Source organism: Panthera pardus, unplaced genomic scaffold (genome assembly GCF_024362965.1).
Source record: "Panthera pardus isolate Hobbes unplaced genomic scaffold, ASM2436296v1 HiC_scaffold_8, whole genome shotgun sequence".
In the NCBI taxonomy this organism is placed as follows: domain Eukaryota; kingdom Metazoa; phylum Chordata; class Mammalia; order Carnivora; family Felidae; genus Panthera; species Panthera pardus.
Genome location: NW_026527013.1, coordinates 80,718,519 through 80,744,216, shown reverse-complemented (window position 1 = coordinate 80,744,216; position 25,698 = coordinate 80,718,519). Strand labels below are relative to the sequence as shown.

The following is a 25,698-nucleotide window of genomic DNA, read 5'->3' as shown; positions in this document are numbered from 1 at the left end:
AAATATATCCAATTATCATTTAAACTAATATGGTCTTTTTTCTTAATGACACTCATTGGTTTATTTAGAAAATCTAATTTAGGTTTCATTGGCCTCTTCAACTTTGTGTTTCTTCTACATCTCATTAATTAACTTGAGTATAATTTTCTTTGAGCACCACTTCCCTCATATCCCAACACCAAGTATAGGTGGAATAACAACTAATTTTTAAGTTTTTTGATTACTTATTATGTGTGATACATTGTGCCAAGTGTTCCGTATATATTGTTGCATTAAATGTCCCCTTTTAGCCCTTTAAGCTTAAATTTGAATTTTATTTCATCTGATTCAAATATCTGATTTTAATATTCCTCCTTCTTTCGTGGCATTTGCCTGGTATATTTATTTCTGTGCTTTGATTTTCAATTTCTTGTGTTATTGCAAATATATACCTTATTGTTAAAAACTTACTTTGAAAATATCATTTAATAAATCAATGTAAGTCAGTCAAATTTATTGGGTTACTGATAAGTTTAGATTGATTCCTGACACATTGCTTTCTGTTTTCTATTTACTCTTTTTTTGTTTTCTTTGTTACTTTCCTGGCATGTATGAGACTAAGTCTCCCTGTGTCCTAAGTTACACTGATGCTTTAGAAGTTTTAGGGCCTATATTTGGCTAATCTAATTTTTCAACACACATATTTACACGTAAAGTTTTCTATTAACTTTATTATTATTATTAACATTAAGAGTTTCCCAGGGACGCCTAGCTGGCTCAGTCGGTTAAGCTTCCGACTCCTGGTTTCAGCTCAGGTTGTAATCTCATGGTGTGTGGGTTCAAGCCTGCATCAGGCTCCGCACTAACTGCATGGAGCCTGGTGGGATTCTCTCTCTCACTCCCTCTCCCTCTGCCACTCCCCTGCATGCTCTCTCTTGATCTCTCTCTCAAAATAAATACATAAACTTAGAAAAAAAAAAGAGTTATCCCAGATCTGTATCCTCACTCCAAGCAAGTTAGGAACTTTGGCAGTATTTTACTTCCTTATTCTCCTTCTCTTCTTGTCACCCTCCCACTGTACCCCTCATGTTGAGGTCATCTGGGCTTTAATTCCAAATTTTTGTTAAAACTTTTGAATAATCAATACTTATTCAGACTGAGCTACAAGCTTTAATTTTTTTTCCTTGATCAAAACTCTTTCTTGAATCTATCCTATTTCTCTTGGATTAATTTCCAGGAATATATCTTCTAGTAGTTCTTTCAGAGAGGATTCAGGGGGGTAGTAAACTTTCTGAACCCTTGTGTCTGAAAAGGTTTTTGTTTTTTTAATATAAGTATAATCGACATAGAATATCCTATTAGCTTCAGGAAGAGATCATGGTGATTTAATATTTTTATGTATAATGAAAATACCCCCATGATTAGTCTAGTTACCATATGTCTCAATACAAAGTTACTATATTATTGACTCTATTCTCTATCACGTACATTACATGAAAATGTAGAAAGAAAAGTAACAGCAAAATCCCATGTATATAATATCCAACTTTAATAATTATTGAGTTGCCTGGGTTTTTTTGATACTGAATTGCATAGGTTCTTTATATATTTTGGATATTAACCTCTTATTGGATATATAATTTGCAAATATCTTCAACCATTCAGCAGGTGGCCTTTTTGTTTTGTTGACGGCTTCCTTTGCTGTGCAAGAACTTTTAGTTTGATGTAATTCCATCTGTTTATTTTAGCCTTTGTTGCCCTTGCCAAAGGAGACTGGTCAAAAAATACTACTAAGACCAATGTCAAAGACCTTAGTGCTTATGTTTTCTTCTAGGAACTTTATGATTTCAAACTTACATTCAAGTCTTTAATCCATTTTGACTTTATTTTTGTACATGGTATAAGAAAGTGGTCCAGTTTCATTCTTTTGCATGTAGCTGTCCAGTTTTCTCAACATCATTAATTGAACAGTCTTTTTTCCATTGCATATTTTTACTCCTTTGTCATAGATTAATTGGCCATATAATTGTGGGTTTATTTCTAGGCCCTTTATTCTACTGCATTGATCTATGCATCTACCTATTTTTATGCCAGTACTATACTGTTTTGATCACTATAGCTTGTAGTATAGTTTGAAATTAGGGACTGAAAAACTTACAACTTTGTTCTTCTTTCTCAAGGTTGCTTTTATTTATTTGGGGTCTTTTTTAAAATAAAAATTTTAAGATTTTTATTCTATTTCTGTGGAAAATGCCATAGGTATTCTGATGAGGATTGCACTGAATCTGTAGATTGGATAATATATATATTTCAGTAAGATTTTTCTTCCAATCTATGAACATGATATATACCTTTCCATTTGTTTGTGTCTTCTTCAATTTCTTTCATCAATGTCTTATAGTTTTCAGAGTAGGCCTTATACCTCCTTGGTTAAATTTATTCCCAGATATTTTATTCTTTTTGATGAAATTGTAAATGGGATTGTTTTCTTAATTTCTTTTTCTGACAGCTTGTTATTAGTGTATAGAAATGCTACAGATTTCTGAATGTTAATTTCATACCCTGCAACTTGACTAAATTAACTTATTAGTTCTAACAGTGTTTGGTGGAGTCTTTAGGGTTCTCTCTCTATAAACTATCATGTCACAAGCAAACAATAACAGTTTTACATCTTCCTTTCTAATTTGGATGTCTTTTATTTCTTTTCCTTGCCTAATTGGTGTGGCTAGGATTTCAAATACTTTGTTTCATGAAAAGAGGTGAGAGCTGATATACTTGTCTTGTTCACAATCTTAGAAGAAAAGCTTTCAGCTTTTCAACCTTGAGTATGATTTTAGCTGTGGGTTTGTCATTTATGGCATTTTTAATATTGAGGTATGTTCTCTCTATACACACTTTAAGAGTTTTTATTATAAATTAATGTTGAATTTTGTCAGATGTTTTTCCTGCATCTATTAAGATGAATTTATGATTCTTATTCTTGGTTTTGTTAATGTAATGTATCATGTTGATAGATTTGTGGATGTTGAACCATCTTTGCAATTGTGGAATTAATCTTACTTTGATCATGGTGTATGATCATGTTAGTGTTGTTGAATTTGGTTTGCTAATTTTTTTTGAGGATTCTTGCATCTATGATCCTTAGGGATAATGTCCTGTAACTATCTTGTGTGTGTGTGTGTGTGTGTGTGTGTGTGTGTGTGTGTGTGTGTGTAGTCTTCGCCATCTGGTTTTGGTATCAGGGTAATGCTGGGCTATAAAATGAATTTGGAAGTGTTCCTTATTCTTCAGTATTTTGGAGTAATTCAAAAATGATTGGTACTATTCTTTAAATGTTTGATAGAACTTACCTGTGAAGCTGTCTGGTTCTGGACTTTTATTTGCTGAGAGTTTTTTAAAATTATTAATTCAATTTCATTACTTATAATTGGTCTATTTAGATTTTCTATTTGTCATTCAGTCTTAGAAGACTGTGTTTCTAGGAAAATATCCATTTCTTCTAGGCTTTCCAAATTATTGGTATATAACTGTTCATAGTAGTCGATTTCTGTGATGTCAGTTATAACTTCTCTCTCATTTCCAATTTTATTTATTTGGGTCTTCTCTTTTTCTTGATGATTCTAGCTAGAAGTTTATTGGTTTTATCTTTTCAAAGAACTAGCTTTTAGTTGCATTGATCTTTTCTATGTTTTTTGGGGTGTGTGTGTCTCTATTTCATTTATTTCTACTCTATTATTTTCTTTTTTTTTAACTAATTTTGGGCTTTCTTCTTCCTTCTCTAGTTCTTTAGGTATAAAGTTAGATTACTTATTTGGAATTATTTTTGTTCCTTGAGGTAGGCTGTATCACTATGAACTTCCTTCTTAGAACTGCTTTTGATGTATCACATAGATTTTGAAAAGTTGTATTTCCATTTTCATTTGTTTCAAAGTATTTTTTGATGTTCTCTTTCCTTCATTGACCCATTGGTTATTTAGTAACTACTTAGTCTTCCTGTGTTTATGTTTTTTCCTGTTTTGTTCATGTAGTTGATTTCAAGTTTCATATTTTTATGGTTAGAAAAGATGCTTGATATGATTTCAGTCTTCTTGAATTTACTGAAACTTGTTTTGTGGACTAACATATGACCCATCCTGGTGAATGTCCCATGTGTACCTGAAAAAAGTGTGTATTCTTCAGTTTTTGGATGAAATGTTTTATGTGTATCTATTCAGTCCATCTGGTCTAATGTGTTGTTTAAGGCCAATGCTTTCTATTGATTTTCTGTCTGAATGACATTGAGGTAAGTGGGGTATTAGAGTCTCCTACTTTTATTGTATTGCTGCCAATTATTCCCTTTATGTCTGTTAATATTTTGCTTTATATATTTAGGTGCTGCTATATTGAGTACATAAGAATATCTTTTTCTATCCCTTCACTTTCAGTCTGTGTGTGTCTCTGTATCCAAAGTCTCTTTTAGGCAGCATATAAAACGTCTTATTACTATTTTTTTTTATCCACTCAGCCACTGTATGTCTTTGGACTGGAGCATTTAGTCCATTTGCATTTAAAGTAATTATTGATAGGTATGTACTTATTATTGTCATTCTGTTATTTGTTTTCTGGTTGTTTTTATAGTTCTTCTCTGTTGCTTTATTCTTCTGTTGGTCTCTTCTTTTGTGGTTTGATGGTTTTTTTTCAGTGTTATGTTATTTCAGGATTATTCTCTTTATTTTCTGTGTTTCTACTGTAGGTTTTTTGGTTATTTACAAAAAACACGGTCACCATGAGGTAGGTAGATATATATATATATATATATATATATATATATATATATATATAGCAGTGAAAAGATTTTTGTTTTTCCCTAATTACTTGTATGATAATTGGAGAAGAATTTTATGTTCTGAATAATTTTTTCAGAACTAGATAACTTCTTCATTTTTTTAAACTTGAGCTTAGTGCTACCAAGAAAAGTATGATGAAGCTCATTTAGAAGCTTTTTGGGTTTCTGCAACAGTGTTCTGAAGTTTCTTCCTGGTGCTCTAGGACTGGCCATTTTCCCATTTATCTTGCTAAACATTTCATTCACAGGAACTATGTCTTTTCTTTATTCTTTTTTCAATCTTGGCAACTTCAATAATATCTTTGAATATTACATTCCATCTATTCTCTCTGACCTTTCTTTCAGGAATTCCTGTTTTTCTAACATCAGAAGAGCCAATTTCTCTCCTATATTTTACATCTTTTTTTCTGATATCCAGTGGCCATACGTTTTGGATAAATTTCAAGACTCAAATTTATAGCTCATTAATTTGTTCTTCAGCTATGCCTATGCTGATATTCAGTGGAGAAGAAAATCCATTAAATTTGTTTTAACAATCATATACTTTCATTTCTCACATCTCTATTATTTCCTAATAAAATCTGTTTTAATTCCTCAAATGCAGTATGCTCTCCTATCCCTTTGAGGATATTAATTATGCTTCTTATAAAATCTCCATTTGTTTATTCTGCTACTTCTATTTTCTCAAACCTTAGTTCTTCAGTTTGATGATTTTTTTAAATGGAGGTGATTTTCCTAAGATTTGTTCATTTTAGATCATTTGCTTATATTTGTATCTGCTATTATTTTTTTTCATTTTGGTGTAAAAATGGCCACAGATTGGGGCAGATGGACCTTTAGGGGGGACTACAATGAGAGGCCTCCATTCTCCTTGAGATTTCCAGTCACCTGAATTGCCCTGCCTCTCCATTCCAACTGTCCACATTCATTGCTTGTTCCTGGGAGCAGAAAAGCCTCCCTTTGGAAGTAGGTGTATTGAGGGGCTCACCTTCTTGGCAGTCGCTACAGCAGTGCCTCAGAGCCCCGTCCTGATTCCTGTGTCCAGCATCTGTGTCCCAGAGCACTGGTGAGACATCTTTTTTAGTGTCTTATCCAACATGCGTTTGGGGCTATAGTTTCCTCCTTCCATCAGATCTTTTCCTCTTCTCTCTCTCTTTTTGTACAATCCTTTATAATTCCTGACCCAATTAGGCACACTTTCTTATTTTATAGTGTCATTATAGATGTTTGCTCATTTTCTGTAATCTCTAAGGACTTGAGACATGTAGATATGTCTCATATAGATGATTCAGTATTTGAATATTCATTACATTTGTGGAGTTCCTCTTTAACATGAATACTCTAGTGACAACAATGAAACAGGGTTTTTTATTTTTTTTTTTTAATTTTTTTTTTCAACGTTTTTTATTTATTTTTGGGACAGAGAGAGACAGAGCATGAACGGGGGAGGGGCAGAGAGAGAGGGAGACACAGAATCGGAAGCAGGCTCCAGGCTCCGAGCCATCAGCCCAGAGCCTGATGCGGGGCTCGAACTCACAGACCGCGAGATCATGACCTGGCTGAAGTCGGACGCTTAACCGACTGCGCCACCCAGGCGCCCCGAAACAGGGTTTTTTAAAAGGTATTTCAATAGTAAAAACATACAATGTTTGCATTTGGGATAAAAGAGAAGTATACAAAATCTATATTATAGCAGTGTGTTTTTCTACAAAGCTCCCTCCCACCTAAAGGCAGTCTCAGCTAGGTGAAATATGGTAGTTGCTAATTAAATGATGTGTTTGTAAAGTGACGCCAAAGTTCAGAAAGACTCACATAAATTATCAGTATACTCATTAAAATTTCTCTCTTGCTGAAGTAACAGATGTGTCTTCTTTAGGAAAAGGAGAAAAAACCCTTCAAGATCCCATTTAAAAAAATAAACCTATCAACACTGGATTTAGGGCAGCTTTGAGATATGAGAGGCAAACAGCTCTTGCCTCTTTGTGATGTGAAATCAAATAGCTGGACTCAAATGGTAGGAAAACAGGAATATTTGGGAAAGTGGACTCCAAAAATAGTCGTAATGATGGTGGCTTTCTTTTCTTTCTTATGAAGTGTTTTGAAATTATTAGAGAGGACCACATATTCATTTTTCTCTTTCACAATTCTTATGGAAGAAAAACACAGTTAATAGATGTGCAAATATTATATGTGAGCTAACAATTTAATTAACTTATTTATTCTTTACTTTTTTAGTTTTTAAAACAAGTGACCTTAAAGCTAGACAGCTCAATCAATTCTAATTTACTATCTAAGTTTTCTGTCTATTTTAGCATGTGGGCCAGTAATGATAAATTGTCAGTGTGGGTGATAATGATTGAGTTGAAGAATGAGACAAATATTTAGTAAACCTGGCTGGTTAAACAAAACACATCAAGATTTCACTCCCAAATTCCTAATCTGGTTTTCTTTGTCAGTTCTTACCCTAGGTAAAAATATGTCACATTAATTTGATTTTGTGACAGGATTTCTTTCCTGAAGCTATGATTAAAAACTATCATGACAGCATTCTTTCCTAGACCAATAAAGCCATTTGGGAGTGGGTGAATGCAGAGAGGGGACACGGGGGGACGGACACACACACACACACACACAGGACTAAACCAGCATTTTTATCATCACTGCAACCACAGAAAACACTAGATCCTCTCATTATCCTTTTATGCCTTTATAACATAATGCCAAGTGGGATGACTGGGCCACCAGATGAGAGCATAAATAAGGGAAATCTGGGGGGTGTGGCCTGATATGCTAGGGGAAAAGCTGCAAATAATCCTAAGATGTAGTTGCTAGAATCATGTACTATTTTTAGAACCTGGATGAATTAATTGTATACCAATTAGGGTGGCACAGGTGCTTTTATCAAGCACATTATTTTGTTATTGGAACAGAGATCTGCTGACAATGCCAAGGCCTGAAAGTATTAGCCTTTTAACTGTGACCAAAAACTCTGATATATCACAATACTGAGAAGTGGCCAAAGAGCATAATTGAAACCACCTGAGTCACTGAGTGGATGGAATTTGTTCTGATGTTCTTCTGTGTCTGTACTGACTTGAGCTCCTTTTTCTTTAAATTGTTTTAAGTTTATTTAATTATTTTTGAGAGAGACAGAGAGAGATAGCAGGGAAGGGGCAGAGAGAGAGGAATAGAGAGAATCCCAAGCAGGTCCACACCATCAGGATGGAGACTGATGTGGGGCCTGAACTCATAAACTGTAGGATCATGACCCAAACTGAAACCAAGAGTTGGACACTTAACTGACTGAGCCTCCAGGTGCCCCACTTTAATTCTTTTTTCAAGCATAAATACTTTTGGTTCTTTTTGTTTTGGGGGGGGTGAATGATTTGGTTTAACCACAAATTCTCTTATATCACCAGTACTCTGTGAAAACAGAATGTCTGCTCTGTTAATTGGAGTAATTTTTTGCTAGCTATGTCTCTGCACTTGTAGAGTAATTTTCTAAGATATACTGGGTTTCTTCTTATATAAAATCAATTCCTTTCTAAGCCTTATTCATGGTTTTCTGTTTGTACTAAATCTTCAGTTATATTACTAGGTGATTACTGGATGGACCATTAATCCATTCAAAAAAGCTTTTCTTTTGTTCTCTTATAAATGATTTTGATGATGCAACAAGCTGAAAAAAAATAGGATGGTGGGATAGGGGATAGATGGGTATGAAGGTCATAATTAAAAACATCTTGAGGGGCACCTGGGGAACTCAGTCAGTTGAGCATCTGACTTATGCTCAGGTCATGACCTCACAGTTCATGAGTTTGAGCCCCCTGTCAGGCTCTGTGCTCACAGCTCGGTGCCTGGAGCCTGTTTCCGATTCTGTGCCTCCTTCTCTCTCTCTGCCCCTTCCCCTCTGGTGCTCTGTCTTTCTCCCTCTCAAAAATAAATAAACACTAAAAAAATAATAAAGAAATAAATTTTATCGGAGCACCTGGGTGGCTCAGTCGGTTAAGCGTCCAACTCTCAATTTTGACTCAGGTCACCATCTCATGGTTCGTGGAATTGAGCCCCACAATGGGTTCTGCTGACAGTGCAGAGCTTTCTTGAGATTCTCTCTCTCCCTCTCTTTCTGCATTCCACCCCCCTCCACTTATGCTCTCTCTCTTTCTCAAAATATATAAATTAACTTTAAAAAAATAAAAATAAATTTTATATGGGGCTGGGTATCACTGGGAACCACTGGAGTCCCCAGGGGATGTGGGGGACATCCAATGAAGGGGATGACTCATCACTACTGCATGGATGATATTAGCTTGGAGAGATGGACGAGTGAGGGTCAATGAGTGTCTTGTGCTTCAAGATTCGGGATTCTCTTATAGGCAGTCAAGCTCCATAACCAGGAAAGGGTTTTGAATTGGTCTTTTGTATCAGGAATCAGAAAGAGAGAACTGATACGCTGGTGATGATTCTTTATCTCCAAAAGACAGGTAAAGAAGCCTTGCTTGCATTGTCAAAATTCTGGACCCCATCAAAGCCCACCCGTTTGTAAGGGGATTAGAATGAGCCCTGTGTAGGATCTCCTGGGGGAGATGAAATGTAGATGTAGATGAAATAGGTGAATAGTAGGTGTGGGTCCCTCAAGGAGAAACCGAAGTCACACTAGACATGGAACTTCAACGGTGCCAGGAAGCTTTATGGACTGAAGGGCCTGACCATCACTGCTAGGCTCTGAAGGAATTGGCTCCCTTAAAGTGTGAATCTCCCTCAGAGGCATACCTGGCCTGCCCCACAGGCTGGACTTCCCTGAGGCAGTGAAGAGCCACAGCAGAAATCTAGCTTTCAATAGTGAAAGACCCTGATGTGGAAGCAAAAGGTCACAGGGGCAGTGGCAGCTCAGGCTGCTAGCCAGATTTCTATCCTGTTGGGTCTGAATGCACTCCCGGGCAATGCATGGGAGGCACGGAACCCAAGAGAGCCATGGCCTTCTTGCACTCTTGGGCACTTCTTGCCTTTTGGTTCCATCCGGTTTCGATTTTATTTGTTGAAATCAGAGAGACACGACCACCTCAAATGTTGTGTTCTGGAAAAAGTTTCTCAAAGTTAACAGTTAAATTATTGCTATTTTATATTCATTATAGAATTATACTTTATGTTAACTTCATTCATCTCCACCATAGTCTTAGAAAATATACACTAAACAATAAGGACCTGATCACATGTGTTTACTGAAAAAAAAAAAAACCACACTTCTAGAACTTCCTTCCTACTCACACTACCTTATAAATTTAGATTCTCTTAACCTACTAACTTTTTTCAACTTTAACTTCCGGGAATATGCTCCTCAATTAATAGGAACTATCTTAGGGACACAAGACCCAGAAGAAGGCACACAGCTCAGAATGGCCAGAAAATACCACCACCAAACCTCCCTCATTGTTTTAGCTTTCTTCTTCTTCAACGTCAGTCCCATATTCCTTTTTTAAAAATCTTTCAAAGATAAATTTTACTCCCTAAACTATTTTTATAGACCAAAACCACATTCCACAGAAAATCAGGTAGCAGCATCTATAAATCTCCGGCTCCAGGAAGACAACTGCAAGTCTCAATGTAACAGCAGTGGAAAGATTTTGTATCCTATACACAATGAAAAAGACTTAGTCCCAGTAAAAGCTGAATAAATGAAAAATGAGATAGACGCGTTCAGCTGAAGTTAAAAGGTATTTGCAATTATAAAATTTCAATACACATAAAAATAGTTGATTATTTAATAAAGAATGCTTAGGACAAGTGTGACCCATTTGTCTTATGATAAGAATAATCAGCACTAATTTAACTATGCTTTTGCTATTGAGTAATATGCATTTAAAATATGTCCAGTGGAATAAATATAAGTGCTATGCACAGCATGGGAGATAGCAATTACTTACCCTGTAGGCTGGCTCTCAAATTCTTCTGACCACTGCTCTTGAATATCTTCTGTAGAAAGATCTACATCCCGGGTGGTGGCAAAATTGAACTCACTGCCTTCATTTCCATGGAAATAAATGGAATTCCCATCTGACTGACAGCTATGCTGTAGATGAAAAGAGAACATGGGGTGGCTGTTGAATTGGTTTTGTAGCTGTATCTGTCTTACTCATGTATAATTAGAGTTTTTAGAGAAGTCATTATACTATTTCCTCTATGATGGACTCTCAAATCAGAAGAGCTTGTTACCTCTTTTTTTGTCTTATTTAATTCAATTACAATTTCTTTCTAACTTATTAAGTTATCACAAAAAAGGAGTCAAGAGGCTATTTGAGCTTTGCCACTCCAGTCTTCAGTATGAAACAAGAATATTTTAATTGGCATAATTTCCCATCTTCGCCCAGTCCTTGTCATGGGAATTAAGTGTGATAATGACTTGTCATATATTTTCAATACCGTGCTTATGGGCTAAATCACACTGACCTTTTCAATATTCTATATATTTCTGGCTTGCCATTCACACCTTTCACAATTTGTCTGTAAATGGAATGTGAGTAGAAAAGCCAGCTAATCAAAACAGGGAATACAGAAAAGGTCAAAGTAATCCCTGATATGATCGTATATTCTCAGCTACCTTTTGAGTAAAAGTTTCTGACAAGACATAAGTAGTGTGTGATGCTTACAATAAGGAGCTGGGAAATCAAAATCTTTGTTATTCTCCCAAAGAGCACAAGGTTTACAAAAAATTTAAAAACAAAGTATTTCTTGTGATATTTTTTACCCTATAGTTTTTCAGCTTAAAGTGAATAGTCAAAGGTAAGATCAAACTCTGAGAAAACTGAATGTTTAGTTTTTAAAAAATGTAAGTTTTTAATAACTACTTTTTGGTAGTAAGTCATATTACAGAAATACTAATAAAAGAAAGATCAAACATTCTTTTAGGCTTTATGTATTCTGAAAATGAAATAGAAACGAAGGAAAGTAATTGGACAGAAAATATTGGGTCCAGCGACTCTAAGTTCTACAGAGCAGGGATAATGTCCATTTTGTTTCTTGCTGTAAATACAATGCTTGCCTTATAGTCGGAATTAAAAAATATTTGTTGAATAATTCAACAAATGAATGAATGAATTATATGGGCTATGTCTTTTCAAGTAATCAATTAATCTTTTATGGAGAACTCACTATGTAGAAGGTATTAAGGAAGGCATTGGAGAAAGGAGTTTATAATGAAATATAATAATACATAGTCTTGACTCTCAAAAAATCCCAGTCTCATTGAGAGATACCAGAGATATTTCTCAATGCTAGAAAGCAGATGGTAAATGCTAATGAATGAGACAAGGTACGAATCACTGTCCAGGGCTGGTCTAAATGCATAGGCTTCATGGATGAACAGGTCCTCAACTTGCTTTAAAGGACAGAAAAAGATCCAAGTTGAATGACACATATGAATGAACAACAAAGGTGATAAGTAGGCAAGATTTGGAGAATTAGACTGGAGACTAAGAGTAAAATCTCAAGTAGTGGTCTAAGAGATCTCTATCATATTCTGTTGGCAGTGGTGTCCTAAAATAGGGGAGTAATGTGTGCAAAGAAATGTTTTATGGTAATTAAACTGGCTATGGCTGATAAAATCAATTGAGGGAAGAATCAGAGTACTGTACTGAAAGAGTAAATAAAGCTTCCAGAAGCTTTCCAGAAGTTCAAGAGATTCAGAGCATCTGATCTTGGGGAAGTCATTTCACAGCGCTAACACATAAGGCTCACTCACAGAGCTTGTCATCATCTTAGATCATACTGTAATGTATAGCATGCATCACCTGCCTGAGAATCTTCTTCCACCACAGTGAATACACATTATTCATGGATGCTAAACTGAGCTCATTATATGTGATCCTTAACCCACACAAACCAATCAAAACTAGGGTTCAGTTTATTTAACAGTAAACAGAAACTGTCAAAGGCAAAACTCAAGAATCTACTACTCTTATCCTGTAAAGACCCCAAATGCTAACTAGAAAAAGATTACTTTCCTAATAAATCCACTGAACTCTAAATAACGTTTTTCACAATTATCTTCACATTCTGGAATCCTGAACAACTGTCATGTATGTTTATCTGGAATTAATATAAGGACTCTGGTATCAGTGCAAAGGACACATTTAGTCATTGTCTAAGGAAAAGCCATACATGAAACATCTTTGTGTATGAACACAGAGTAATTTCGTTACAATTTACACAATAAAAAGAGTGATCACTTAACATGAAACCTTGGTCATTACTGGCTAAATATCAATTTAATTATTTAAATTTTGGTTCCATTTGCTTCAGAATTGTTTGTTAATATTTTAAGACTCCGTGTTACAAATAGTTGTTTTGCTACTCTTCAAAAATTTATATTATTAAGGTATTTGATATATATTTTAATTTAGCTGAGTTGGAAAATTGAGGTTAAAAGAGTCGTGACAAAACTAGATATTGTTTAACTGCATATTGTTAAACTTATTTCAAAAAATTAAAATCAGTTGTTTTAGAAAAATAGAAATAATTTTAAAGGATCTTTTTGTTAGTTATTTTGCTGTTATGAAATACATTTGGTAGTTGAATAGACCATTTGTAATTATATAATTATTGAAAATTATCTACCAAATATACATTTTTGACACTGTAATTACAGTAGTGCCAGCATATGAAACACATGTAATATTTATCACATCAAGAATAAATAAAGCAATTTAAAAAAAATAGTAATACCTTAATTGAACGTTAATCAATTTTCATGCTACTATGATAGGATATAATAACTAGTAGAATCTGTCTTTGGCAAGTTTCCATGAAGGATATAATGGTATAGTTTTTAGCATAGTTTTATTATTTCAATAGGGAAGGAGCTGTTTTTTAACAACTTGTAGTAAAAGAATAATAATGCCAAATCTAAATCCAAACAAATAGGGCAGTGGTTTCTAATAGTGTTAGCCTTTGCACTGCAAATCTCCTAATCCTGTCTGTCAGGTTTAAGAGAAGATTCACAGTTAGCTCTTTTCTCCCTTCCTAAATAGGCCCAAAGTCCTCTGGGTGTAGAGAAGAAGTACTGATCTTTGAATATTCTCTTCTTCATAGTCTTAGTGCTGCAACATGTTACCAAAAAAAGGGTTGTGACACATGCAAAGTAAACAGCCACAACCCAGCAGGAGGCAGCCCAACCTCCCCTAGTTCTTAGCATGATGGGGCTGTCATTTTCTGGGCAGTAGGGCCTGGAGATGCACAGAACACACACACACACACACACACACACTCACACACGTGCACGCGCGCGCGCACACACACACACACACACACACACACACACACACACACAGGGCAACGGATGGCTCCTCGACTCCCCACTGTGCTGAGGACAGCAAGACACAATTTTTGCCTCTGCCATTGTGAGCAGAACCCAATGTGTTCAAAGTTTGGAGTGAGGGTAATGCCAACCAGCAAGGTAATTTGGCCTATAAAATAGAGGATAGTTTGTGTGAAACTGGTGCATTCCTGAGCCATCTGAGCAGGAATGGGCAGGGATGGGCCTGAGAATTTGACTGTATACTTAAGACCCTGTACTTAAGAATCCTGTGAAAGGAGGGGAGGTGTGCCTGAGTGGCTCAGTTGGTTAATTGTCCAACTTCGGCTCAGGTCATGATCTCACGGTTCATGGGTTCGATCCCCGCATTAGGTTCTGTGCTGATAACTTGGAGCCTGGAGCCTGTTTTGGATTCTGTGTCTCCCTCTCTCCCTGCCCCTCCCTGCTTGTGCGCTCTCTCTCTCTCTCTCTCTCTCTCTCTCTCAAAATGAAATAAACATCAAGAAAAAAAAAGAATCCTGTGAGAGGCAGAGGGACAGTTTAGGGTTCTCATTCTGAGGATTCCTAAATCAGTTACAAGGCAAGTTAGAGTTTCATGTGATTTCTATTTTAGGATTGGTCACAGGGGCTCAAAATCTTAGAATGGGCCTGGTTTCCAAGATATTCTCCAAACTAAGAATTTATGCCTGAATGCATTTGGATTGGGATAGAATCCCTGGACCTCTGCTTGTTTGATACGGCATCTCTGCTTCTGGACAGGAATTCATGGCCTCCTTGGTTATGGGGTTACTTGAACCCTCCCCTAAAATCTACCTCAATTAATTCAGCACTTACATGAATTGAGGAGATGAAAGTTGGAAAAGAAAAAAATACTAGAAACCAAACACAATCAAGATGGCAAAGAATGAAAACTCAGTTACTATCCATCCTCAAGGAGTTTGAGGAAGGGAATCAGAAGGTGTGTTCAAATACATTTACTCTACTTAATAGCTACGCATTTTGCATAAGTCCGTTACCCCTCTAGGCCTCAGTTTCTCAAGCTATAGAGTAGTATCAATAATATCTATTCCCTACAGATGTTGTTAGAAGCACAAGTAATATTGCATGTGGACGTGTGTTTTTAAAACTTCTGTTGGTATAAAATAATCACTATTTTATTTCTGAATATATATTTTTGCCAAAAATAAGATATTATATTCCATACTCTTAGCAGTAGGTGATAGAGAAATGGAAACATATTTAAATCTATTTTTAATTGTGTTTCTCATTAGAATAGTCATTAAAATTCTTCAGATCAACTTAAAACCGTTAGTAAAATGTGAAAGAATATGACCCACAATATCATATGGTAAAAATACTGCAACATTCATTCACTTTAAGAGCAGATAGAACCATCAATTAGAACTTTAAAAGTCCTCCAAATTTTGGCAGATTACCAAAAATTCTCCAAGGACAGGAAAATTTAATAATGCAAGATACTTGTTGCCACTTTTCTTACGGAAGAACTTGCATTGTATATTATCAGTATATTATGTTTAAGATCCAAGCAAAATGCACATTGAAAGTATGAAAAGAATTTCAGGAAATTGCTTTCAGTGATTTTAATACCCAGCTGTTCTTGTTCAGCATCTATTCAAACTCATGTCATTTATATGCAATAACAATAAAAATCTAAACAAGTTCAAAGGAAAGTAGAATGTCTAACTTTGTGAAATACATGAGCTCTTGAAATGATAAAAACAAGAATATTTTGGAATTCAGGAGTACTCTGAGTATACTAAAAATCTATCATATTTTTTTTGAGCAAACAATCATAAAATTTTATTTCTTGAGTCATAGCTTTTGACTGACTTATGGTGACTATATATCAGGTAACTAAGCATGTATTTGGGGCAAAATAAAAGTATAAGTTCTGAAGATGGCTCTAAACATTTCTATGTCTAGCCCTCATAAGGTACATTAATTATGATATTAATTATAATTATTTTTACTTTGTGTCACTATTTTAGCACTGATCAATGACATATACTTTATACTTCTAAGTACTAGAGATCCCCAATTTTTTTTTTAATTTTTTTAATGTTTATTTATTTCTGAGACAGAGAGAGAGAGACAGAGCATGAGCAGGGGAGGGACAGATAGAGAGGGAGACACAGAATCTGAAACAGGCTCCAGGCTCTGAGCTGTCTGCACAGAGCCCGAAGCGGGGCTCGAACTCACGGACCACAAGATCATGACCTGAGCCGAAGTCGGACACTTAACCGACTGAGCCACCCAGGTGCCCCTAGAGAGCCCCAATTTTTAAAAATCCCTTAAATATAGTCCTTATTTGTTTGTATTTGTCAAACGAAACTACTTTCCTACTTTGCAGTTAAATGGGTTTCCTTTACTTGAAAAGCAGAACACAGTGTAGCTAAGTGACAAGAATTTGCCATTCAGAAAAGCATCAACAGGAAACATCAGTGCAAATTCCTCAATATAACAAGTCCTTGGCCACAATTCAGGATAGCATTTTTCTAAGGTTGCTGCCTATACTCTGCTGAAAATGGTAATGACTTCACCTCTGTACTTGTAAAAGGACTTGCAATCGCCCCCACCATAGTTTAATTAGGTTTTCGTCAAAGATGAACACTGAGGCACCTCTTAATATTACCTCCCTAGGGTCTAATGGCCCCCCATGATTCTTTCAGGCATCTGTAGCGTTACAATTTATTTTTTTGACGATACCCTTTTCTTTGGAATGAGTACATTGGGCATTTGGGCAATGCCAGCTTGCAGAGAGCTGGTGGCAGATGGAATGAAATCTGCCTGGTATGGCTTCCCCTCCACATGAGCAGAGAGCCATCCATTTCCTCCATTAAGGAGTTGTCACTCAGCCCACCCAGCTGGAAGACCATTTTTGATAGCCAAGCTGGCTGGTGGCAGACAATTCAGATACAAAGTGCACTTTAAAAGGAAGCTAAAACATCATTTGTAGGAAAATTGAAAATGCATGGCTTCCACCACAGCCAATTTTTTAATGACTGTAATATTTTAAGTGATTATTTTTGCCACTTCAGATTGCTCCTTAGAGAGGAGAGGTTTTTTAATTAAAATCTAGGCAATGCAAATAGATGAGATGTGAGGAGCAGAGGAAAGAGAAATAAGATGAATAAAATTAATTAAAATGGCATTGTTGGCAGAGTCATAAATTAGCCAAAGCCTGGCTGGAAATAAAATATATTGGTATAGGAGTTTCTGGATTAAAGTGAGATGTGTGACTGAGTGATTAGAAAGTGACTGACTTACAGCCTGCACATCATTGTGTTTCCTAAGCCTTTCACTGTGCTATAGCTATTATCACATAGAAATACATATTTTATACATCCTGGTTCAATTGTCTTTAAAGGTACAGACTTTCATGCTGTATTTAAAAAATCAGAATAGGAAAAGAATGATTTCTCTCATGAGCCAAAATGAATTTCTGTCATTTTCCACACATTCAATTTCTAGGTAATTTAATGCCAGTTAAAAAACCAAAAACTTGGCCATGAACACAGTCCAGGTGCAGGAGGGCTGAAGTGCATTTTCTCTAGTCAACACAATAGATTCAACCATGGTGAGTGAATTTTAGGGAACTTAAAGAGTATTTTTTTTCTCATTATTTTCTGGATTCGTTCAGCATTCACATTTGAACCACTTCGTACCAAGATTCATAAAGATTCGATTTATGGTATATTTTGTGACAAGTGTATAATTACTTGGCAATAGTTATGACAACTCTAAAATGGCAATAGTGACAGATTTGAATTGGAGTAATGAGAGTAAGAATAACAATGTAAAATTCCATAGGGCAGTTGTTAACCTTGTCTGTGGGGATCAACTTGAGTTTCACAGGGTCTGAGGTTTTCAGACTTGCCTTCTCAAATTAAGGCCGAGGATGCCAGGCACAACGTGGGAGGCTGCAAGAGACTAAGGAATGAAAAGGGCTGGCTTTATAGTAAAACATACTTGGCTGCGAAAACTAAAATGGTTTGATCTTGGGGAATCCATTTGGCCTCTCTGGCTGTTTTTTCATCTGTGAAATGGGAGTAATTGTGAGGATTAGATGAGATACTGTAGGTAGCATGCCTACTAAAGACTAGTGAATCTCAGGAAATCAGCAAATTGCCCCCATTTTCATTCATTCACTTAACAAACCTTACTTTAATTAATTAGCGATTAAATATGTCAGCTTCAGACCAAAACAAACAAACAAAATAAAGGGTGCATCAGTCAGGGAGGCTCTTGAGATTTGTTTGAATAGTTATTTTCGGTAGAATTTATCAAAATTACTGGAGTCCGTGTTATTGCCACCCTTGTCATGGTGATTTGGCTCAATTCCATGTTTCACTAATGCTATTCCACATTAATTACTGTACAAATAGGCAGCATTGGAGGGAAATTGTGAAAAGCACACTACTTATGTTTAACCCTTCATCCCCAAAGTACTCTTATTAGCTTGACAAATTATATTCTGGCTCATTCTACAATGTCATGCATCCACCTCTTGGGGGAAACATGACAATAAGAGCAATGCAATCCAAAGTGAAGAACATCCCAGGCAAAGGGAATTTAGGTAGACAGCATGCAATTAACCAAGCTGGAATCTAGCCAGAAAGTCATAGTTAACATTCCGATTCTTAATGGAAAAAGACATGGGAACATGGACTAGCCACAAGTCTTACTGAGCTCAGGTTTATCCTCATTAGAGAGCCGGGACTCAAATCCCTCAAGTTACACACCAGATAGTTTCCAGCACAGCGACTTGCAAAGCACATTTCTGGAAAGCTTACCTGATTTCCTCCTGTTTGTCCTTGTACTCTAAAAAACTAAATCATTGAATAGATTTTTGAAAACTTTTCCTGGAGTGCTTAATTTCTGGAAGACAAGTTGGGCATTATAGTAGGCAGGTATCGATCTGCCAGGGGCACATATCCCCCAAAATGCAGATTTTAAAAGTGAATTCTGCTTTAAGTGTGATCATTCCTTCTGCCATTTGTCTTAGATTTGTTTTCATTAGCCTCAAATTGTATTAAGACTTTAAATTTTCAGACAAATTAATTTACATTTTTTCATAATTTGGACATAATGACCTTTATTCTCCATTAACAATACAACAATTTGTGGCAAAAGTGTTAGGTGACAGCAGAATCTCAGAATGAAAGCTCCAATTCTTATTCAGGACTGGAGATTTGCCTAGCGTCCACTGGGACAATGAATTTGGCAAATGCTTAACGTACACGAGCTATAAGAAAATTAATAGACTCTCCTGTTCAGACTTGATGTTTCTCCTTAATGGGTTGTTGATTTACCTAATGGCTCTTGTCTTCATTAGGGCCTTTGGTGTTTGTTAAACAGGAAAATTGTCATTATTATTGCATATTTATCAACAGTAGATATAGTAAAGAGGAGGCAATCTGTCTAAATGTAAGTTGTAATAGAGAAAAGATTAACGTATGGCCTTTCTAAATTCTGTATACTTAATAACTCTAAATCCCTGGCATAAATTCAAAAAAGTAAAAAGATTACTTTTTAAGAAAATTTCTTTTAAATACATGGGATCAAATCACAGCCTATTCTAAAGGACAAACCTTCAGAACAGAGTCTATGACATTTAACATTGATTTACTTCTCACCACAAGTTGACATAAATGTGGAGAAGGAGTAATCTGGAATTCTTTGCTATCCACACAATGAACTAGGGTAATAAATAGAGAAAGATTAGCAGGTTCAGGCACAGCAATCAGAGTGGGAAGATTTTTTAAAAATAAAAAATATGGGGAATAGCACCTATCTGACAGCGATCTGCATTTAATCTGTGGGTCAATTCCAGAGTTGACAGAAGCCAGTGATTTATGTCTTTGCAAGATGAGAGTAACCAGGCCAGCTGAGCAGATATAAACATTTATTAATGGTGAGTGAGCAAAACACACACCCCCCCCCACACACACACAGACACTCTCACACACACACGTACACAGATACCAAAGAGTCACAAATGATTCATGCCTTCAAAATACAAATTTTGGCTGCCATCAAAGATAAGGGTAAACAAACAAAATGAAGCTCCTGCTTGACTACTATCCACCTCCATGGTATAGAGATTCATTTGGAGACTTTGCTTTCATGGGGTACTATTAAAACACGAGAAAACAGAAGGAAAAAAAAAACAAAACCAAAAAACTTGCTCACAGCTCTTTCCTCATCCTTTGTCCCTGGGTTCTCCTCTGAGCACTTCCTTGATGTCTGGGCCCTTCTCTTTGACAGTGAGTTTCGGAAAGGAGGCTGCAGCAGCTCCAGGCTGGTCCATCAAAAACTTACATTTAGTGTTTCTCTTTGAACGTGAAATTAAGGATGTTCTCAAATTGCAGGATGTATGTTTGAGGAGCTGGAAAGAGATGACTTTGGTGGATTTGTCCAGATGTTTCAAGAGTGACTAAGGAAAATGGGAGTGCTAGCCCTCCATTTACAGACACCCTGTGTTTATCTACTATAGATTTATTAAAAAAATTTTTTTTTACATTTATTTATTTTTGAGAAACAGAGTGAGACAAAGCATGAACGGGGGAGGAGCAGAGAGAGTAGGAGACACAGAATCTGAAGCAGGCTCCAGGCTCTGAGCAAGCGGTCAGCACAGAGCCTGATGCGAGGCTCAAACCCACGAACTGTGAGATCATGACCTGAGCTGAAGTTGGACACTCAACCGACTGAGCCACCCAGGCGCCCCTCTACTATAGATTTAAAACTTGGATGATAAGGCCTTCCTCATAGTTCTGGCACCTAAGAAGCATTCATGAAATGCCACTCCTTACTCCATCATTACTACCTAATGCCATCATCACTACCACTCCTATTATTGTTGCTACTACGATTTACCATCATAGGGTTACTATTATTATGTATTACGATCTAGTATCCATGCTAGTGTAAGTATCATTCCTGGATATGAGAGTCCTACCCAAGGTGAAATGCTGATCCTTGATACTATAGGTCTTAAATGGAAAGGGCTAAAAAATCGGTTCATTTTCCTTAAACCTTGATGGCAAAACCAAGACCACTGTTGTAGGGCTGGAGCACCAGAAGCTGCCCTAAGATTGATCGTTCCCATGCTTCAGGCATGAGGAATGTGGCACAAACACCCAAAGCCACCTGCCAGAGAGAGGCAATGCCATATGATGGCGGCTGTGGTAGTGATAGTTTTTCCAGCAACTGCAGATGAACTGGTAGAGTGTCCTCTGTATCTTTTGAATAGGAACAACTGACAATTCTTGATTATTCTAGAAATCATCTGTAAAAGCTGAAAAGGGATGCAATATTCTGTAAATGAAGGCAAAATAATCTTAACCAATAATTAAGACAGGTGATTCAATACTGAGTGGGTTCAGTCAGCTTGCCTTAGGAGTCCATGATCTGCTTACTCTGGGAGATTGCTAAAGAGGGTGGTGCTCTGGGGAGCTTTTTAACTTGCAGCACTGTATTTATTGGCATTTAGAGCCCCACCTACTTGGTCATGAACAAAGGGCTGCTTAGGGATTTGCGGGAAATAAAACATCATGATGGTAATTAGAAGCATAAGAATGTGGTGTGCTGTTTCTTCCACATGGGCAAGACTTCTGGAAAAACATTGGAAGATGAGTCAGGCAAGGCCATGAACTTGGAAAGAGAATGGAGGAAAAATAGAGAAAGCTGTATAGGGAGAACATATTAATTCCATAACCTCTTGCAGCTTACCAATGCCGAATCAAAAAGCACAACAAATATTAGGCCAGATTTTATATTAAAAGCCAATACTGTTACACATCTATTTCATATTAATTACTAAAGAGCCAACAGATGGTAATGGCCTTCTACCAACCCAGGACAGATTTAAACTGGTGATCTATAATTGCAATTCTCCAGATCACATAAACTCCTTAATTACTCTATTTGGTCTTATATCATTCTGCCCTACTTGAGATAAATAAGAACAGGCTCAGATGAAATGAATTAAATATTCCCAAAGAAACTAAAAAAAAAAAATCTAAAGAAGACAAATATGTACTGAGAATGTGAATCATTCTCATCTTTCCTATTTGACCTGACACTCCCAAACATTATTTTCAAAATCATCAGCTAGACAGTTTACATACTCACTACTTTTATTCCCTTGTTTTATGAACCATAGTGTTTAAAAAATCAAACCTACTATTGAAGAGCCTGGGTGGCTCAGTCAGTTAAGCATCCGACTTTTGATTTCAGCTCAGGTCACAATCTCACAGTTCATGAGTTTGAGCCCTGCATTGGGCTCTGTGCTGACAGTGTGGAGCCTGCTTGGGATTCTCTCTCTCCCCCTCCCCCTCTCATACACTCATGCTCTCTTTCAAAATAAATAAATAAACTTAAAAAAACTATAATTCCAATCACATCAATGGTACTGAAATTTAATTCCACTGGAAACCATTTATTTTGCCTGCCAAAGCTTACATATATGGGCAACACTTGTGTTCAACCTAATCATTTTAATGTATTTATTCTGATAGTACTTCAGTGACATATAAGGATGACATAATTTGTGAGGTCTATATTTTTCTATCCTATTTTTCCTCCATCCTCATTATCAGAGCCATTGGCTCAATCCTTTGCCTTCTACATATTTTACTCTATATTCACATCCTGTGGAGCTTATTCTCAAAGTTTCAATAAAGAAGACATATTTTTTAAACACTTTCTATGTGCCAACGACTGTTCTAAGAGTTTTATATGTATTTTCTTACTTAATCATCACAGCTTGGGGGTGAATACTATTATTATCCCTGTTTCAGATGAGGACACTGAGGAACTGAGAGGTTAAATAAGTTGCCCCCAAACACATGGCTAATAAATGGTAAAGCCAAGACTTGAACCCATATAGTTAAGCCCACTTTCTTAACAGTTGTACTGTCTCTAGTTCCATTCACAATATCTTCAGCTGCCTTCAAGTCATTATTGAATACGAAATTCATTTAGTAACTAGAATTCATACATAACTAGAATTGAATACGAATTCATATTCGTAACTAGATCTTGGTATTTTTCCAGGTTTTTATTCATTCAGTTAACATCTAACACAATCAATCACGTGCCAAACACTGGAGATTCAAAAATGGTTGAAATAGTCCCTGATCTTAAGAAGCTAACTTTCTAACCAAGGAGACAGAAACATAAATAACTGGAAAGCAATGTTATCAATTCTTTCATAGAGGTATATGTCCCATGTAACAGGATATTGAAATGGAACTAGTTTTGTATCTTGAGGACCCAAGAAAATAGGTGGCAACTACTTCACATTCTTTTTTTTTTTTTAATGTTTATTTATTTTTGACAGAGACAGAGCATGAGCAGGGGAGGGGCATAGGGAGAGGGAGACACAGAATCCAAAGCAGGCTCCAGGCCCTGAGCTGTCAGCACAGAGCCCGACGCAGGGCCCGAACTCACAGACCGTGAGATCATGACCTGAGCTGAAGTCAGACGCTCAACCGACTGAGCCACCCTAGTGGCTAGTGAAAGAGGTGGTAAAAGGGCTTAGTCACTCACTCACATTGCAGGTATACAAGCTCGAAGTTAACGTGAGTAGGAAGCTGGACAGCAGAGAAAGGATTTCTTTAGAGAGGGTTGGAGGTAAACTGCGGGTCCCATCCATGACTGTATCAGGGGAGGAGGGTACCTTCTTCTCTCCTCAAACGTGGGGCATTGGACCTTGAGGAAAGCACTTGGAAAGTATACTGTATGGGCTTGGACTAGTGCCTGGAGCTGCCAGGAAGATGGCTGGGGAAGAGGGCTGTGCTTAGAAATAATAACTCTCCTCCCAATCACTGATCCAAGGTGAGTATTTACTATAGAGTAGGCTTGGGCCCATGGACACAAGATCTTAGTTTTTCTAAGATCCTCCCCCAAATGGCTCCCTGGAGAGGTGACAGTAGAAAGAGGTTGTAGTCATTAGCCAGAGGCCCAGTGGCTGAAAATGCACGCAGACATGAGACATGGATTGAAGAAAGGCAGGTGAGAGATTCCCCAGCATTAGTGAGGAGTGGGGAGATTTCCAAAGAGCCCAAAGGTAGACTGATGAGAGAGCCATCTTTGATTTCTTGCTAGGCCAAGAAAGCAGTTGATTCCAGCTTCTAACAATATCTGCCTCTTGCCTCTTCTCCTTCCTGCAGACCCAGCCCTGGAGGGTTCAGAGGCCGAAACTCATGAGGGTGGTGAGGAAGGAGAAGGAGCTGATCACCGCCTCCATCCCCCTTGCAGCAGACCTAAGCTGGAGGAGGGGAAAAGCTACAGATGAAGCTTGGAGCTTAGATTACAATAGTAAACTGATCATATCTGTGATTGAACTGAGACTGCTTTGGAGACTAAAGTGATTGGATGACTTATTTGGTCTATCAGCAGTCTTGGAACCCACAAAGAGGGCAGAGATAAAGAAGCTGTCAGACTGAATCTGAATGGTCACTGGGGGACACAGAGGTACTTGTTTTCCAAAGCCAGCCTCCAACCCCACCTCCTGCTTGTTCAATCTAATAGTTACACAAACACAGAGAGGAGGGAGACATTACTATGCAAAAGTTCACACAGACAATGACACTGGAACTGGGTCCTTAAGGATGCTGGGAATTACTAGGCAGAGAAAAAATAACAGTGGAAAAGTAGGTTTGAAGTGTGGGAGCATGAAATGCAGTACTGTATGAGGCTGGAGCACAGAGGAGCAGGAGACAAGGATGAGAAGTTAGGCCGGACCTAGATCGGAAAGGGCCTTGAATTAACACGCTAGGGAGCATCCTCTAGGTCCAAACACGAGGCCATCAAAGGTATTGAGGATGGGGGGAGCATCGTCATGGCATTTCTATGAAAGAATGATGCAGGAATTTTTGTCAGTGGCATCCATTTGTATGACCCTTGTCTCTTAACACCTTTGTCACAGGCAGGCCGCTGCCATGAGACTGTCGATTTTTCTTTTGTGATCATGCCACCATTCTTATGCTATTTCACCTCCCATACAGATTACGGCAAATGCCTCTTGCTTCCATAAGGAAGACATTTTAATACTCCCATCCCCTAAGTTCACTCTAGGTCAGCAGTCAATACCTGTGATGGACCAATAGCTAGGACTATGAACATGAAATCAACTGTTACAGTGTGGAAGAGAAGAAAGAGACCAGTGCTTGGGCTGAATTTACCAAATTCTAATGTATAAAAATCAGTCATCTGGAGAAAGGAACATGCACTACAAATGGAATAAAGCTGGAGCAAGATGAAGAAATAGGGTAAGAATCTTTTAACCTATAGTCAGAGAGTGATAGGGAAGAAAATGGGCAGATAATTTAACTAATGGATGTGGAGAAGAAACCTGGTACAAACAGAATCACGCCACTTTATATTTATGACCTGTAAGAGCAAAGCTATGTGGTGACTGAAATCAAGATTAAGTAAGATTCCTATATTTGAATCCTGGCTCTCCCATGGGTGAGAAGGATATTTTGGACACGTTACTCAACACCTCTATGTCCACTTTCCACGTCTGTAAAATGGAGCTAATATAGCACCTGCTCTA

The 25,698-nt window shown here is 37.1% G+C and overlaps 1 protein-coding gene across 3 annotated transcripts in view; it reads right to left on the bottom strand.

Moving 5' to 3' along the window:
• RELN (reelin) overlaps positions 1-25,698 on the bottom strand; it is a 525,148-nt gene that overhangs the window by 197,699 nt on the left and 301,751 nt on the right. For all 3 annotated transcript variants that reach the window (XM_019451245.2, XM_019451247.2, XM_053898155.1), the window contains exon 11: positions 10,729-10,874. In XM_019451245.2, the coding sequence (XP_019306790.2) occupies positions 10,729-10,874 (146 nt within the window). The remainder of the gene's footprint in view (positions 1-10,728; positions 10,875-25,698) is intronic.